Source organism: Carya illinoinensis, chromosome 9 (genome assembly GCF_018687715.1).
Source record: "Carya illinoinensis cultivar Pawnee chromosome 9, C.illinoinensisPawnee_v1, whole genome shotgun sequence".
Lineage (NCBI taxonomy): Eukaryota > Viridiplantae > Streptophyta > Magnoliopsida > Fagales > Juglandaceae > Carya > Carya illinoinensis.
This window is the reverse complement of record NC_056760.1, coordinates 35,579,470-35,597,846: the sequence shown is the minus strand read 5'-3', so window position 1 is coordinate 35,597,846 and position 18,377 is coordinate 35,579,470. Positions and strand designations below refer to the sequence as shown.

The 18,377-nt window shown below is 32.4% G+C and overlaps 1 protein-coding gene across 3 annotated transcripts; it reads left to right on the top strand.

Moving 5' to 3' along the window:
* Positions 1-10,193: 10,193 nt before the first annotated feature.
* LOC122276101 (probable LRR receptor-like serine/threonine-protein kinase At1g67720) lies at positions 10,194-18,377 on the top strand. Of its 3 annotated transcripts, XM_043085571.1 has the most exons (16): positions 10,195-10,463; positions 11,627-12,158; positions 12,465-12,970; positions 13,120-13,252; positions 13,393-13,464; positions 13,581-13,649; positions 13,751-13,822; positions 14,039-14,107; positions 14,959-15,113; positions 15,236-15,474; positions 15,953-16,079; positions 16,175-16,243; positions 16,344-16,530; positions 17,426-17,561; positions 17,850-18,199; positions 18,279-18,377. In XM_043085571.1, the coding sequence occupies exons 1-15, from the start codon at positions 10,385-10,387 to the stop codon at positions 18,183-18,185; spliced, it is 2,781 nt and encodes a 926-aa protein (XP_042941505.1). In that variant the 5' UTR covers positions 10,195-10,384; the 3' UTR covers positions 18,186-18,199; positions 18,279-18,377. The 3 variants fall into 3 exon arrangements, with proteins under 3 accessions (XP_042941506.1, XP_042941505.1, XP_042941504.1); XM_043085570.1 differs by having other exon boundaries at positions 17,850-18,377; XM_043085572.1 differs by lacking the exon at positions 16,175-16,243 and having other exon boundaries at positions 10,194-10,463; positions 17,850-18,377.

Here is an 18,377-nt window from a genome sequence, read left to right as displayed (position 1 = left end):
GCGTGCTAATTAGGGCTTCTCATCAATCTAAGCTAGCCATTTAAAAAATTCACAAACCCCTTATGCCACAGTCCTTGTTTAAAAAACATCCAAAATCAGCATGCTAATTAGGGCTTCTCATCAATACATAAAATTGACAAATCGAACTCCTTAAAACGAGTATAAGAAGAGAAATCCTATGGTAAAGAAGAAAAAAAAAAAACAACAACAACAACAACGAAACTAAGAGAGAGAAATTTCGAAGACGGAGAGAGATTATCAAGAGAGAAATATGAGAATACCTCGTCTGGGTCAAGTACCATCACCGCCTGGGTCTCTGTCACTGTCTGGGTCGAGTTCTACCAATGTTTGGGTCGCAACACCATACGGGATGAGTACGTCTGTGTCAAGATCTTCCTTGATTGGGGGTGGAGTACAAGAAGTGAGGGAGGAAAAAGAAACCGAAGGAGTGAGAGAGGGGTGTAGAGTCTCTGATCGGGTGTATGCAGATGTAAAATAAACACAATAAATTTCTTAAGTGTTGTCTTGTGAATGAAGGGCTGATATTCTGGGTTTAATGGCTAGACCGCTCCCCAGGTATTCTCAAAATAAAATACTTAATAAATATGAAAAAATTATCTCATAATATCATGGCATGCATGTATTCAGTAAACACATGCAAAAACATATATTTCAAAAAAATATTTGTAGCAAAAATTTCATGCTATAAATATTTCAGCAAATACACTAACAATAAGCTCTAGCCTAATGGTTGAGCTCATTACCCTTGTGTGTAAGGTCTTGAGTTCAAAACACTACAAACTAAAAAATATTTTCGAGCTTCCTTTAGCAACAGTAGGCTTGGCCACAATCAATGGGCCGCGCAAAATATCAGATCAAGCCTTTGCTTGTTGGGCTCACAACCCAATTTGGCTTGAGGCCATTTTTTTAAATGAATTGGGTTATGGTTTTTCTTTTCTTACTCAAAACAAGAGATATAGGCCGCATTTTCTTAACCCAAAAAAAAAAAATTATCAAAGTCGGCTCAATTATCTTTAGCCCATATTCAAATTCATACAAAAGACATTACCCACACAGTGCCTTTTCCTTCCTCTTGTTAGGGTATTGTTCAAAGTGTTCCTTAAAGTGTTCTTGCATAGAATTGGTGCACCGCCTCGGCACTCAACATAGCAAGCAAAGCCTACCTTGTGTGTGGCACTGGGTGAGCAGAACTTGCCGCTCCAACCTGGTGAGTAGATTTGCACTTACGGTCAACACCATGTGCAGTTCTTCTCATCACGCAACACCACATATGCCGTTACTTGTTGCACAACACCATGATTCGTGCAGTAGGGCATAGTTTGTCGACGACATCACCTACTGCTTATGTTCATAGCCACTGCCTGTGCAGCGGCGCTGCTACAAGTGTGTTGCCATAACAACCAATCTCAGTAGTCATGGTTATAGAGACAAATAAAAATTCTTGTTGTAGAAAAAAGATTTCAGTGAAGAAAATTACAACAATCAAGTCAAAAACAGGAACAACTGATTGTTGCTCTTATACCAATGTTAGAAAAAAATTAATCGGAGTACACAACAAAAGTGATATTACCTAGTTGGCAAATCATAAATCTAGTGCGGTTGTTCTATAGATTTTTCGTCATCGTTGTTGTTCATCATTTGAAATCATCCCATTAATAGTGGAGTGTTTTACGTAGTAAAACGATCAAAACTCACAAAGTTCATAGTCTAAATGTCGGGACTAGAGAGAATATTTTGAGAGGGAACTTTTCACTTTGTACATTAAAAGTTGTTTGCTCTAACGATGGGGGGTATCTATATAGCCCCTCCAATTGTAACTCTCGGTCGGCCAACCATCAAGGCATGATAGCCCACTATGGACGCCCCTTTTTAACAACTGTGCATTAGAACATGTTTGGTTCCACGAAGATAATTTGGGGCCAATTATATATATTTGTATACACACATATATATATTTGGCAGACATTTTCCTCACCATTTCATTGATAAAAATTGTGAACATAATAAAATAGAATAATACTAGTGTGCCACTCAGTTTTGACCGTTGGGTGTGTCCATTAATACAAGTTTCCCATCTTATTTTTTTTTTACATTTTTTAAACATATTTAAATATTTTTCAAGAAAAAAAACATATCAATACACTAAAGTCACTTTCTTAATTATTAAATAAAAAAATTAAAAAATATATATATATATATAAATAGTCAAAATGAAAGAACAAACTTAAGCGGTATAGTAACGTTTTTGAATAAAATATCTTGTCATGGGCTAGTGTTCTTTATAAATCATGATGTTGTCTCACGTGGAGGGTAATTTGTGTAATTTGGTTGTAAATCATTTATGGGTTGGGTTGTACGTGAAAAGTTGGGTTGTACGTATCAACTTGCCTATGCGTGTACGCTTTAAATCTTAAATAGCCTTTGAAGTGCCATGGGTTGTATGGGCTGTGCAGTGGATCAGTTTTTCTAGCAATGTGGCAACGAGTTGTGCTATGGGTTTTACTTAATTAATCTCTCACCTTTGAAGTTTCTGGCAATTGGTAGGCAATTGCAACCAGTAAAATATAAAATGATTCTTTGATGATCAAGATTATACTATCACTAAAAACATTATGGGAAAAAAAAAAGGAAAAAACTACAACAATTTTCCCAAAACAATTCTACAATGCTTTGAAAAAATGAAAGCGAAGTTATGGAAATAGACCAACATTATCCGAGCCCTAAAGTCCAAAAGAAGGGCCCCCTTGAATTGTGTTTCTAGGGTTTGAAAAGAGCCAAGTCAACTCAAATTTAAAAAAGGATACTCGAACTCGATTAGTATATTTTACTTGTTTGAACTCGAATAAAACAGCTTGAATATCTTTGTTCAAACTCGGCTAGTTAAATATTAATGTTATTTGAATTCGGATCAAGCTCAACTAAAAATAAACAAACGATTCGAGCTCAAACTCAATTTTTTTTTTAAATCTTAATCTTATCTTTTGATTAATAAAAAAAATTAAAATTTTACAAAAAAAAAAACTCTAGCCATTTAAGTATTTAACCTAATAGTTATGGTATACTTTTATAAAATAAGTTAAATTTTAATGTTAATTATGAGCAATGTTAGATACAATCATGTGTTATGTAAATACTGCGCACTCTTTTAAGAAAAAAGTAAAGTTTACTATTAAAAAATTAATTTTTTTATGTAAATTTTATATTTACTCATTTTTTCAAAAAGAGTGCATGGCAATTGCATAATTTATGAATTCAAATATCATTTCTCTATAATAATTATGATAATATAAAAAATCAAAAGTATAATATATTATTATACAAATTATCCTATACACACCTGGGGAACATAATAAATGTATTAAATAACTTAAACTATAGATAAATTATTAATATATAATTAAGTATATAAAATATAACTAATATGTAATAAATATTACACAGACATATATAACATATATTACGAACATATATTACAAGTCTCAAAATGAGCTCAAACAAGTCAGGTTAAGCTTATGCAAATTTTGTTCATAAGCCTAAATTAAGTCAAGTTGGATTTATATAAAGTTTATTATTTTAATATTTGAAAATATATTAGTATTTACAAAAATCTTATTTATTAAATAAATCAAATTGAAACCGATTATACACAAACTCAACTCGAGTTGTTCTATTCATTTGGAGCCTAGGTGTTTCTTTCAACGTGAATCGTAATAATGGGAAGCTTGAGACAGAGACAAAATCAGCGTAACTTTCATAAAAAATAGTGACGGCTCGTGAGGCTATGTGTCTATCCTTTTGTGCTATTTTGTTATCATTGTAGGTGATCAATCATGACCTAGAAATTTAGTGGCGCAGTGCATGTAAGAGCACTCTCGATCAATGGACTTTGTATTCTACGTGTATATCTAAAATAATTAATTATTTTTTCAAAAATGATCTTCAATGAATCATGTAATTTATTTTTGTTTTACATTTTGCTACATGATCCTTCTTCATTATTTAGTTGCCACTAATCATCCATGTATAATTTTTTTTATTCATTTATCTTTCCATTTTATCTTCCTCTTAACACTTGCAAGATGAAATGGGCTTTAATATTTTTCTAGATTCATGACTAGGAGTGAAATGATTTCTATATGCATTTAATATTTCTATTTTTTTCTCATAATATAGTCACATTTTTTTATTTTATTTTTAATTTTTTTGCTTATAATTTTTTTTATGTACAGGACAAAATGATGTTATATTATATATGAATAGATATTGCAAATATTAAAAAATACGAAAATATTATGAATTGATTAATAGTTAGAAAAAATAATTGAAATTAATAAAATATTTAAAAAATAATATTTAAATGATATGTAGAAGAAAATTAATAAGTTGGTCATATATAATATATTATAAAAGTCAATAGTTAAAATAGAAAAGCGGGTTTTGGTAAGGTATTATGAAGAAATATAAACATACCATTGGAAATGCTCTAATGAGTAGATGGTCGAAACATAATAGTACTTAGACATTTTACGCGACCGGAGAAAAAGAACTAACAATATGATCAACCAATTTTCTACAACATCAACAGTTCAGGCCAATCGATGTTGTTTATCCAACAATTCAGTCACCGCAAATTCATACGTTTGTCTCTTCCATGAACATTTCAAGCCAACAAATTACAGTGCATGACCACCAACAACCGGCCACGTACCCTTTAGTGGTGCCACCACAGTTCGTACAATGAATTATAAAAAACCATTATTTAAGACAACACCCCGGCCCCTTTACAGGAAATGAGTGGAAATCAATTTTTTAGTCCCAAAATTCAATCAGTTTTAAGTTTTATACAATATTTATTGTAATGGGGTACTGTTTGTTGGGTCCCCCAATACCCATGCATTACATGATCAAGATCAATATAATTTTTTAGATCAACGTCAATCTATATCTTAATTTAATGAAATGCTTTGTTTGATTAGGGAAAAAAAAATACATGTCCTCAATCGTCAACAAGCCCTTCTATCCCATTGGGGCATGTGGCTAATGCATTAGTACTGCCACAGGCAAGAGTAGGCTCCACCCACCGTCGTGATCTTCAGTGGCTCCACCCACCGTCATGATCGATCTTGAGTGAGAAAGTGTCACTTTTGTCAAGAGATACCATTATATCCCCTTTTTCACCATGAATGCATTAGGGGAGACCCTCATCGTGATCGTCAATTATCTCAACATAGACCACTTTAGTATGCACTGAGGGTGCTGTTGGCTCCTCATGCTCATGCACTGATCAATAATCAAACTACCTTGATCAAGATGAACTGTGTCCCAAACTCGGGTCAAGAAACTATTTCTCAATTGTATATTTGTTTTTTAACGTTGGCTAGCTAGCCAGGCCATATGGGAGAACAATTATTTATGCGCCTAGCTGGATCGATCAGTGGACCCAAATCCCCATCTTTATCAACATGCATGGAAGTTGGCATTTCTGCATGATCATGATGCGCAGCAGTTTGCTTTTGACACTAAAATACAAATTACAGTTAAGATCAGGGATTGCTTCTTCGAAAACTTAGTCATTAAGAAAAGGGGTTTCTATTTTGTTTGCTATCGGCCTAAAAGCAGCCACTGCTAACATCTCAAGTCTACTCCACAATTATTTAGTCAAAAGAATAACTAATTAAGGAAACCACTAAAAACTGAGAAAAGAAAAACCTAACTGCAGCGCGCCATACACAACTAAGGCCAACAGGAAAAGGAAAAAAGTGGAAGCATTAAAAAGCATCGGAGAAATCAACCAACTTTCAGTAAAGCTCGCTCGCTCGCTCTCTCTTTTTCCTTTCTTTTTTTGGGAAGACGGGAAGGTTTGGTTTTTAAATTTTTACAAAGGTAGAACAAAGCTCCAGTCCACACTTTGGTAAAAGGCGTGAAGTCCTTAATGAATAATGAGAGTTTTTTTTGTTGAAAGTATCATGAGAAAGTGATTAAAAGGAACTATATATATGCATATCATGGGGGTTTTCTTTTATCATGAGCTTCCCATGCACGCATGTACGAGCATTATTATGCTTTAAAACCCAGACAATACTTCACCGCTAGCTGTTTGGAAATATTGCGAAACCTTAATTATAACTAAAATTAGTCATGAGTCTTGCTGTCTTTTAATGACATGACATCCTCGTAATTAGGGTCTCACTAAAGAGAAGATCGATTCGACATGAACTGATCAAGATTTTAAAGAATAAATATATACTCAGCGGATAATGCTACTCTATCTGACCGAGGTTTCTCATTGAAAAGGTCGACTCATGATATGAGCAAATTCACTTTTTTTTTTTTTTTTTAATTTTAAAATTAAAAAAAAAAAAAAACTTTTTTTTCTTCTTTCTCACATTTTTTATATATTTTTAAAAAATAAAAAATAATAACAATCCATTTAAAGTATTCCCATTGGCTTCGTTAAAAACTTTCTTATAATTTGACTAAAAATTACACTTAAAATTTTTTCTTAAACTTAATTTTTTCTTAAACTTTACTATCTTTTAAAAACTTCTTATATCTCAATCTCTATTATTTCTCCATTATATTAAAATAATATTTTTTTCTATTCTTTCTTTTTTATTATTTATACTATTTTATAAAAAAAAATTAAATTTATTTCATAAAAATTTAGATATTTTGCGAATTTAAGAAACGGGATGATAATGCTTTAATAGGTCACTTATTTAATCATTAAGTAAAAAAATTAAAAAAAAATAACAAACATTAATCAATCCATTTTATCGGTAGGAATGATCTGTCCTAATAACATTTTCCCATACCAACTATTTTCAAGGGTTTATAATTAAGAAGTGTAGTTAACCAGAATCAAGTATATATGTAGGCCGACAACCAATCCCAATAATCCAGCTGACTCAAATAAACTTAGGATATCATGATCAACAACATTCAAATCTCATGTAATGTTTCCTCTTATCTCAATTTTAAAATTTGTAATCCAATATTTGTAATTCAAACTCCACTATATATATATATATATATATGCATATGAGTAATGTTATATATAGTCATGAAGTCTTCAAGCATTGTACAGTTACTTTGACAAAGAGTGAAGTCCACAATTAAAAAATTAATTTCTTTTTACGTGGATCTCATACTTATTTATTTTTTTCAAAATAATTATACGATATTTACATATTTATAATTGCAATTATCATTTATATATATGTATGTATGTATGTATGGTAGTGCTGCATGCATGCACTGTAATCGATTTGTCTATATATACGTACAATATATATTGTACAGACTGGTTTTGGCATTGAAGTCAAGCCATACATTTTCACAACCGCAACCTTTTCTTACAAGAACTTTCTTTTGTGGGTGATTTTTTTAAAATAAAAAATAAGAGGAAAATAAGAGGAAAAATTTTATTTTTATAGAATTTATCTTATAAAATTTCATTAAAAAAAAAAAGCAACTTTTATGATTTTTTTTTTTTTTTAAATTTACCAAGCCATGAATAGAAAAATTACTACAAAAAAATGACTTTTTCCGTCACCTAAATTGGACGCGAAAAATACAAAATAGTTGTGAAAAAAATTTTAATAACCATTTTATATTTTTTGCATCTAATTTAAGTGATGCAAAAAATTATTTTTCTTGTAATGAATATAACTCCATATAAAAAAGATCGAGGTCAACTTGAATTAGAATAAAATTTAAACAGATGAGGTTGATCCATCCACGACTCACTCAAATTGGACTCATTTATCCTGATCTACTTACAATATATGACATATAAAATCATGAATATTAGTAATAATAAAACATAAAATAATAATAAATTAATTGTGGTTGATCACCACGACAGCTGTCTTGGAACTAACGCCGGTGGTTCGATTCAATTTCAAGCAAGAGCCACAAGTGGTGGCTCTCATGTGCGGCGGTGGTCAAGGGGTGCAAGAGCCACCAACAAGCCATTTTTTTTTATTACTAATTTGTATTATTACTATTATTTTCATTGGCTCCTTTAAATTTTATTTATTTTTAGTTCTGATTTTTAAAAATTTTAAAATGATTTTAGGCTTTATTTTAAATGATTTTTGTAGTCATCTAGTTTTCTAATTTATGTTATTATTATTATTATTATCTACCTAACATTCCATATAAAGTTTTGGTTTGATGGTTTCTCGTAGCTATGCCCGTACCCAATCTGTTAATTCACTGTAGTTACTCCCTCTTCCGGTGGCTTCCACGGTGTATTTGTCCTCATTTGAATATTTAATACCTTATTTTGATCCACCCAGCTCTAGATTCTTGAAAGCTCTTGAGACTTGTTATAGCAGTAGCACACAATGACACTTGTTTCTTCGTCTGAATGGCACGTAGCAACTTAAATAATGTTCTAGAACAGATAGTTGAATACAAAGGAAAGTGGGATGTGATGTAAGGGTGTGGAAGCGGTCAATAAGAGTCTATGATAAGACTAAAGAAGCAGCGGGAGTAGTAGGTGAATCTCGTGCCTGGTTTGCTTAACCAAAATAAAAAATTTCATCTCAGCTCATCTCAATTTATCATTATACTTTTTTTAAATCTTAATATAAAATATAATAAATAATTTAATTTTTTCAAATTTCAATACAAAATTAATATTAAAAAATTATATTATAATAATATTTTATTTATTACTATTTAAAACATCTTATCTCATCTTATCTCATCTGTGTAACAAAACAGAGATTTTCTTTATATATATTTTTAAAATTTATAATTTTAAAAATTAATTTTATATATATATAAAAATTCTTACATTAGATTATATATTTTTTAATCAAATAATAAAAAAATATTTTTATTTTTATTTTTTTCTTAAAATTATTATTTTTATATATTTTACAATTAACATAATCATGTGTTCAAAATATAAATTTTATATATCTAAATATTATTACTTTTATATATCAAAATGACCACTTTTATCAATAAATATTAATATATACTAAAAAAATACTTTATATCATCAACTTAATATAAATTTAATATATTAAAATCATCTTAATATAAATTTTATAAAATTAATTTTAATAAATAGGAGAGAGAAAAAAATAGTAAAATAATATTTGAAAAGTGAATTGCGATTCTTTAAATTTGAATAAATACTATTCATAATTCTTCAAAATTTTAAAGATGCATAATTCAATATAGACTAATTTCAAGGAATATTATATAAATATGAAAATGAATATAAAAATGCATAAGTCATTGACAATGCTCTTACATTCTAACTTGATTAATATTACCTACTAATTTTAAGGACAGTGCAAGTGGCACTGCTGGTGGCTCCCGCTGGAGTCATCATTAGGTAAATTTTTTTTAAAATTATTTTCAATATTTTAAAAAAAATAAAAAATTTATAATAATATTAAATATTTTTTTCTTAATTATTAAAAAAAGTCAACAGTACCGCCAAAACATTTTCTTAATTTTAAATAAATAAGTTTTGAAAGCAATCTTTTATAAAAAAACAAATAATTTTATTAAAAAAATAATTTTTTAATACTTTTTCAGAAAGTAATCATTTTTTATTGTTAAAGATATGTATAAGAATTATCTATTTAAAATTTATATAAATCATTTTTCGAAACAACGTAATTCCTCTCATCTTTCCATTCTCTCTCTCTCTTGTATTTATTTTGTGGGCCTCTCCCTCGTCTTTTTCAAATTATTGAAGAAAACATAAATTTATAAATTTTTGTTATTTACATAGAAAATTGAATAAATTTATTTACAAATCTTTTGATTTACACAATAAAAATTGAGGTATGTAATATTATCTGCCGATAATATTTAATGCTGTGGAATTTACATATTGTATTTTTTTAACTATTTTTTAAAAGAAATACACGATATTTATATATCTTAAAATTATATTTAATATAACACTTTATTTGATTTTTTATAAATATAATAAATCTCGAGCAAATACATACGCAGTAATTTATCGATAGCAACACATACCTAAAGCAGAGTGACGCCGAGTGGAGGAGTTGTCATTTTATAGAGAAGCCGTCGTTTCAACCCTCCAACGACAAGTCATCACTCACGTACAATTGGAATAAAAAGAACGGAAAATAGAGAGAGAGTGACTCAAGTCGAGCCAGTTCTGTTCTATCCGTTTTGGATTATTAATTCTGGGATTTTCTTTTATTTTTTTAATCTTCTCAGTTAGTGGCATTGCCACTTTATATCTTTAGCAGAGACTGACTTTTCACTGTTTCTTTGCTTTGCTTTCTTTCTTTATTCCCACCATTGTTGTGGCATCATATTCTCAAGCCTCATTCAGTTTAGCTTCTTTTCACACCCCGTAATGGAGACTCGGTTTCTCCTCCTCCCTCTCTCTTTCTTCATCCTCCTTTTCTTGGATGTGTCCTCAGCCCAGATGCCAGGTGCTCTCTCACTCTCTCTTTTTCTCCTCTGTGTATGTATAAGCAAAAATTAAGCAAAATTATGTACCTTTCTCTTATGGTTTCTACGCCGCATCTTGTTAATTATAGTCTTTTCTTTTGGGATTTAAATGTTCTGTTCTTATTTGTTTTGTATGTATATCTTTTCTTAATATCGCTCCTATTATCATTTTTGCATCTTTCATTTGCTTTATGATTGGTGCTCTAAACAAGAGGAGGGAAAAGTAACTATCTCAATAGTCCTACTCCCCAGAACTAACAACCAAATGACGCATTTGAAGAAGTGAAAACAATTGAAGCATACGGCACAGGGTTTTCCTTGTTTCGATTCTGGGGTTGGTTGAAACCGAGCACGATCCAATTAGCCTTCAGCATAAAAATTTGTGAGAGAAAGAGAGAAAAAAAAATAAAGAATCCAAGGCATAAATGGTAATTGAAATGAAAAGCGGTGCTTGCAACTCGGTCTCTTTAAAAGATCAAGAAAACTTCAACTGTCCCATTCAGGCTATATCAATAATAACGTTCTAACTTCTCTTACCTACAACTACCTAAAACTGTTAGCTTTTTAGGTAGTCTTGCAAGATTTGTAATGCATAAATATACCATCGTTTTTTTCTTTTGTTAATTGAAGTTAACGTAAACTACATGCTTATAAGTGGCTGGGACTTGAATGAATTTAGGAGTCACTTGGATGTAGTGGGAAGTGTGATTGTTTTTGGTGGTCGATTGTGTCTGAGTCCTGTAAATTATCTGGTGCATAAATAAGTGAAGATCCAGCTTCAGTTTTTTCTAACTATTTACTTATATAAATAAAAAAATAAAAATAAAAATAAAAATAAAAAATTCTTGTGATTTAAAGTAATTTTGGAACTCATGTCTAACGCTACATGGGTAATTAGTTTATCAATGTTTATACTCATTTTAATTGCTATATGCTGCATGCTATCTGGTTTCTTTTTTATCACGTACTTTTGAAGCTTTAAAGTCATGTTTGATACCAAGTGCCACTATTATGTGTGATGAGCTTTTCTTCTTCCTCTTTTTATTTTCTTGCTAGATTTGATTTATTTCAAGATAATTTGATGCTGCTTATTTTGCTTTTCAATACATCTTTATTGATAATCACATAAGGCTTTGTGAAGCAGGTTTTGTTAGTTTTGACTGTGGAGGTCAAGAAAACTTCACAGATGGCCTCGGCCTTCAGTGGACTCCTGACAGTCACCTTATTTATGGAGAAACAGCTGACATATCTGTTGCAAATGAGACACGCAAGCAATACATGACCCTAAGACACTTTCCAGCTGATTCCAGGAAGTATTGTTACACACTTAATGTCATAAGTAGAACTAGGTACCTTGTAAGAGCAACATTCTTGTATGGTAACTTTGACAGCAACAATGTTTATCCAAAATTTGACATTTCCCTCGGTGCGACTCCTTGGTCTACAATAGTCATTTCAGATGCTAGCACAATAGAAGTCCGAGAGTTGATATTCCTGGCTTCAAGTCCTGCTATCAGTGTGTGCTTATCCAATGCTACTACGGGGCAGCCATTTATATCTACTCTTGAGCTTCGACAATTTAATGGTTCAATTTACTACACAGAATTTGAGGAGCAGTATTACCTCAGTGTCTCTGCCAGGATCAACTTTGGTGCTGACACTGAAGCTCCCGTCAGGTATGCTCAGAGTATCTGGTTAGAAGTACCTTACAGCTTGCTATTTCAAATGCACAATTGTCTGAGTGTGTTACTATTCTAATGTGCTGTTATCTGAATGCATTTGAAGTAACATCCATTAACCAATATGGGAAGGAAAGCAGATTATTTACTCAATTTGTTCTGACATACATGGAAGCCTAACAGTTTAAGAAAGCAAGAACTTTGATCTAGGAAAGGCTTACTAGCCACATATTCATCATGCTGCATTTTTATTGCTGAAGATTTGTCCATACATTGAAATGATGCACATCACTGCTATTTTAGGTATCCTGACGACCCTTTCGATAGAATATGGGAGTCAGACACTCTGAAGAAAGCAAATTACCTTGTCGATGTTGCTGCTGGAACCAAAAAAGTGTCAACCAAAATGCCAATTGATGTTAACAGTGATGACAATCCACCTGAAAAAGTGATGCAGACTGCTGTAGTTGGTACAAATGGATCATTAACATACCGGTTGAACTTGGATGGCTTTCCTGGTTTTGGATGGGCATACTGCTACTTTGCAGAAATTGAAGATTTGGGTTCAGACGAGTCTCGAAAATTCAGACTGATACTCCCAGGCAACACTGATATCAGCAAGGCTGTAGTCAATATCGAAGAGAATGCTCATGGCAAATATCGTCTTTATGAGCCTGGATATACAAATTTATCCCTTCCCTTTGTACTATCATTCAGATTTGGGAAAACATCTGATTCTTCGATGGGGCCTCTTTTGAATGCTATGGAAATTAATAAGTATCTGGAGAAAAATGGTGGTTCTTTAGACGGTATGTGTAATAATGGTTCCTTGAGTGATGCATAAGATTTAAAATCATGTTTTCCAACTTGTAATTTAGTATGCATGGTTATTGTCCTTGGCAAAGTGATTGTTTGATCTGGATTGTCATTCTCTAACATGGATTTTCATGAGTTGCAGGAACAGTTATTGGAAACATGGTTTCATACTACTCATCAGCAGACTGGGCTCAAGAAGGCGGTGACCCATGTCTACCAGTTCCCTGGTCGTGGGTGCAGTGTGACTCAGATCCACAGCCAAAGATTACTAAAATGTAAAGGTTTAGCCTTCTTACGGCTTTCTCTTATGAATATTCAGTTCATTTCTGCTTCTTTTGAAGGGTAAGTCTCTAAATAAATGAAAAGTAATGTCACTAACATAATCACAACTACTTCTGTCCCTGGTGCTTGGCAGTTCATTGTCTAGAAAGAACTTGACAGGGAGTATCTCTTCGGACTTGACAAAGTTGACTGGTTTAGTTGAGTTGTAAGTTTGTTACTGCATTTCCATTTTTCTGAGTTGTAACTGTTAGTTTCCAAGTTTAGTCCCACAAGTATCGATGATTGTTGTGGTTTAGTCATCCATTTCTCTTATGGTTGCAGGTGGCTTGATGGTAATTTACTTACCGGTCCAATACCTGATTTTTCTGGATGCACGGACTTGAAAATCATGTAATATAAGAGGACTAGTTCTCCTAACCATATTATCATATATATATATATATATATATAAATATACAAACTAAGCTAACCATGATCTTTGCCTTGAATAGTCATCTAGAGAATAATCAATTGACGGGTGGGCTGCCTTCCTCTTTGATAAGTCTACCAAATTTGAGGGAACTGTAAGTTATTGGGACTTTTATATTGGTTATCTTAATTAACATGCAATGTGAAAGACTCTTGCAGATCTTCTCGTGAAGAAATTGAGCGATTGATCTTATCTGATATATGATCATGAATTAAGTAATACCACATATTAATATTGTTTTTGTTCATTGGAAGCATTGCCTTGCCGTTTGAGCAAGGTCTTATAGATATGATGCATCTGATGGTTGCAGGTATGTGCAAGACAATATGTTGTCCGGAACTATACCCTCAGGCCTTCTCAATAAAGACTTGGTTTTCAAGTAAGTATGATGTTTTACAAATAGAGAAAATGCAATATGAGATTCTTACAAATTTGAGAAATATTAACCTCAGAATGATAACTACATGGAGATGAAAGCATTGGTGTATATTTTTACCCAATTTATTTGTTTTCATCCACAGAATCGTTCTTGTGTGTGTGGTGTGTACTCATGTATGTATTTCCATTTATGTTAAAGCATAGACACCGCCATTGGAAGAAAATATAGCAATATAAGCAAACATCAACATTCCTATTTGTGACGTGAAAAGAAGACTCTTCAAATTAAAGATGGGCCACAATTCTGTAATTAGTTTCATTGTTAGTATGGTTCTAGACTGCAGAGCAGAGACGTAGATTTGTCTCTTTTTTTAGCAAGTTTTAGCTTATGGATAGCCACATAACTATTATGGTAGAAATGACATGGCATTTCGAACTGGCTGTCTAGTAGGCATACTCTTTAGAAAACAACCTTTATTTTTCATCTGCTTCCAAGATTTGTTGTTTTGGGGAAGATTCCACTGTGCCTCTGAGCACATTAGATTATTTTCTTGGTTTACTCAAGTTTCTTTATGGCTGATTATAATTTTGTTATGTTTCTAATGTGCAAACTAAAGTAGCTATGAAGGCCCTGCCTCATGGTTCTTAGCTTAGATGAAGTCAAACTCCACAGTATGTCTTATATTTCTTTTTACAAGCCAATATAATGTGTTGAATTGTAACACTGTTGACAATTATATGGTTTTTTTTTTTTTTTGGGGGGGGGGGGGGGGGGGGGGTTGGGAGGTGTTAAAATCTTTTGTATATATGTTACTCCAATACACTAACCCTTTCTACTGTGATTCTACTCAGCTACACTGGGAACATCAATCTTCAAAAAGGGAACAAAAAAGGAAGCCACATCACCATAATTATTGGATCATCTGTTGGGGCTGCCGTTCTGCTCATAGGTACTATTGTGTCATGCCTATTCATGAGCAAAGGGAAGAAAAAGTATTCTGAGCGAGGTATGACTCTTGAGCAATATCCAAGTTTAAGAATTATTATGTAAAATTACAGTTTTGTTCAACACAAATTTTTTTTATTTGTTGCTTTTTTTTAAAAAACCCTTGTTTTTATTTGTTAATAGACCAACTTGAACATGCCCTGCCCGTTGGAAGGCTAGTTTCCAAGACTGATGCTCCCACAGAAGCCGCACAGTGCTTCACTTTCTGTGAAATTGAAGATGCTACCAGAAAATTTGAGAAGAAAATTGGTTCAGGAGGATTTGGAGTTGTATTTTATGGCAAAATGAAAGATGGAAAAGAAATTGCAGTTAAAGTTTTAAGCAGCAATTCCTATCAAGGAAAGCGAGAATTTTCTAATGAGGTAAGTTTTCATGTGACCCGCACCTCTTTCCATATTCTGAATTTGGGTCGTCTTGTTATCTTGACCTATTTATGAGCTATTGAAGGTTTCCAAATTGAAATGTAACGCAATGGCATGGGAGTGTTGCACAATTTTCCATTTAATTGGAAATAAACGAAGTGGAAATGAGAGGCCCTTCCCAAATCCTTTTGTGCAGCACTTGTATCTTGTCTAGAAATTTAAATCGCTTTTGTCACTTAAAATTTTGTTGCAATTGCCTGCTCTGCTTCCTACTTTCTCATGTCTTTTGTTTTGGGCAAATATGGAGAATGGGGAGGTTTTGAAACTTGATCTCTTCTATTCTAATCTTTTTTGAAGTTAACATGCTAATCAAAGGTTTTTCATTATTATTAATATGTCCTGTTTTATTTGGCGACAGTATTGCTTTTAGACATTAGAAACTGATTTTTATGGTTGAGTATGCTTCAATTGGATCTAGGTGACTCTTCTTTCAAGGATACATCACCGGAACCTGGTACAGTTTCTTGGGTATTGCCAAGAAGGAGATAGATGCATGCTTGTTTATGAGTTCATGCATAATGGAACTCTCAAGGAACATCTTTATGGTAAGCCTGCATGTTTCTCAATCAAGCAATATGAGTGTCAGTGCTCAACCATGTATAATTTTTCATATGCCCATTACTTATAAATAATTTCTTAGGCCCTCTAACGCATGAACACAGTATCCCTTGGATCAAGCGACTTGAAGTTGCTGAGGATGCTGCAAAAGGTTCATAAGCTAAAATAAACTCTTTCTTGTATCGCTAACAGAGAAGCTCTCCACTTCATAGATTGTTTAAATTGATTCATGTATTCTCATTCTTCTTTAGGGATTGAATACCTTCATACAGGCTGTGTTCCAGCAATTATTCATAGAGACTTGAAAAGCAGTAATATTCTTCTTGATAAACACATGAAAGCAAAGGTTTCAGATTTTGGTCTTTCAAAACTTGCCGTGGATGGAGCCTCTCATGTGTCAAGCATAGTGCGGGGCACTGTAGGTTATCTGGATCCTGAGTAAGGCTTTTCTCTATCTTCCTTAGATGCTTTCATTTTTCCTTGACCAAGTCAAGCATCATATCAAACCTAAGATATGAGATTAGATTAATATATTGAAAATAAAGCTGGTATCTATTTTTTTGTTGAAAAAATATAAACAAAATATAAGGCATAATACTTGTTTTTTAAATATTTCAATTTTCAAGTCAATCACCTATTGACTTGAAATATCACAAATCCAGCACACCCAAGCAGAAGTAACTCCACCATCATTTCCTTAATTAATTGAACTTGGATTAATTTTTATGAACCAAGCCTAATTTTGATAGGTCAAGCTTAATTTTTAGGCACATAACATACAAACACACATATATATGAAAAGAATATTTAGATTTTGTAATCAAAATTAAATATATTTTAGAAAATATATAATGTATTTTATATTATTTTTCTAAAAGAAATCAAAACTAGGGTGCGGAGGGCCATGGCCACCTGTTTTGTCTCTGCTAAGTTCTTTGATCTGATCATGAAGTTTTGCACGAATTTACTTGCTTTTTGGTGAAATTTTCAATTCATTTACTCATTTGTGAGGAACAAGTGAAAAAAGAGAGGGGTTTTCACAGGTAACAAAATTGTTGTTTTTAAGGACTCTGATTTAAATCCTTGTCAAACATCTAAACCCACTGCTGCCGGTTTAGCATTTTGCACTCTGCAGCCATGATCATCCTGTGTCGTCGTTCTTTTTGAAAAAGAAAATTGCAAATACAAAACATTTAGCAGCCTCTGACAGTATCTAATTCCTCATGTATTAAGATGGGTTGCATAACCTGTTTAGAATTTTCTTGGATCAATTGGCAACCATAAATTGTATTATATTACCTAATAATGGATTTTTTTTCCTTCTGATATGCAGGTATTATATCTCACAGCAGTTGACGGACAAGAGTGATATCTATAGTTTTGGTGTCATTCTTCTCGAACTGATATCTGGCCAAGAAGCAATATCTAATGAAAGCTTTGGCATTAATTGCCGGAACATAGTCCAGTGGGTAAGTATGGTTTTCTCTGCTGAGACATTCATTGAGACTCGAGATAATTAAGTGAAACCCTAATATTTGTTATTAATCATGTTTATTATCAATTTAAGTAGTTTTTCGTATTTTAAAGATACATACCAATCTTCTTTCAGCTTTCTCTCATCACTCTTTTTGAGTTTTCTTAAGTTATCAGCAGAAGTACTAGGGTGAAAAACATGGACCATTGTTACAATTGGATTGATGTAGAAGGTTTCATTAACTTTCCATCAAGTGATAAATTAGTTGGAATGATTCTCACAGGCAAAGTTACACATCGAGAGTGGGGACATTCAAGGAATCATTGATCCGTCACTTAATCATGAATTTGACATCCAATCAATGTGGAAGATTGCAGAGAAAGCTCTGATGTGTGTCCAACCACACGGACACATGAGACCATCAATTTCAGAAGTTCTCAAGGAGATACAAGATGCAATCGTGATTGAGAAGGAAGCAATGTCTGTAAGAGAAGGCAACTCAGATGATATATCTAGGAACTCTCTTCATTCTTCCTTGAATATGGGTCTTTTGGATATGGGTGGTGCCGATAATTACCTTACATTTGATGAATCCATCACACGGCCTTCTGCACGATAGTCCTCATTAATCATGTATGTACAAACACATAAGGCCTCCTTTTTTTTTTTTTTTTGTGATAAAAGGTGAAAAAAATCATATTCTTTGTTACAGGGAGCTCATGATTTTGCAGTCTTTCTCCTCAAGTTTTGAACATGCTGTAGTGGTGGTTTTTACTGAGTGTCAATATCTAGTTCTGGTGGATTTGAAAAA

What these genes read in the sequence shown, in the direction of transcription:
- LOC122276101 (XM_043085571.1), top strand. Translation starts at nt 10,385, where the DNA reads ATGGAGACTCGGTTTCTCCTCCTCCCTCTCTCTTTCTTCATCCTCCTT. An exon ending in TTGACTGGTTTAGTTGAGTT is followed by an intron (nt 13,465 to 13,580) that starts GTAAGTTTGTTA and finishes TTATGGTTGCAG; the next exon opens with GTGGCTTGATGGTAATTTAC. An exon ending in GAAAAAGTATTCTGAGCGAG is followed by an intron (nt 15,114 to 15,235) that starts GTATGACTCTTG and finishes ATTTGTTAATAG; the next exon opens with ACCAACTTGAACATGCCCTG.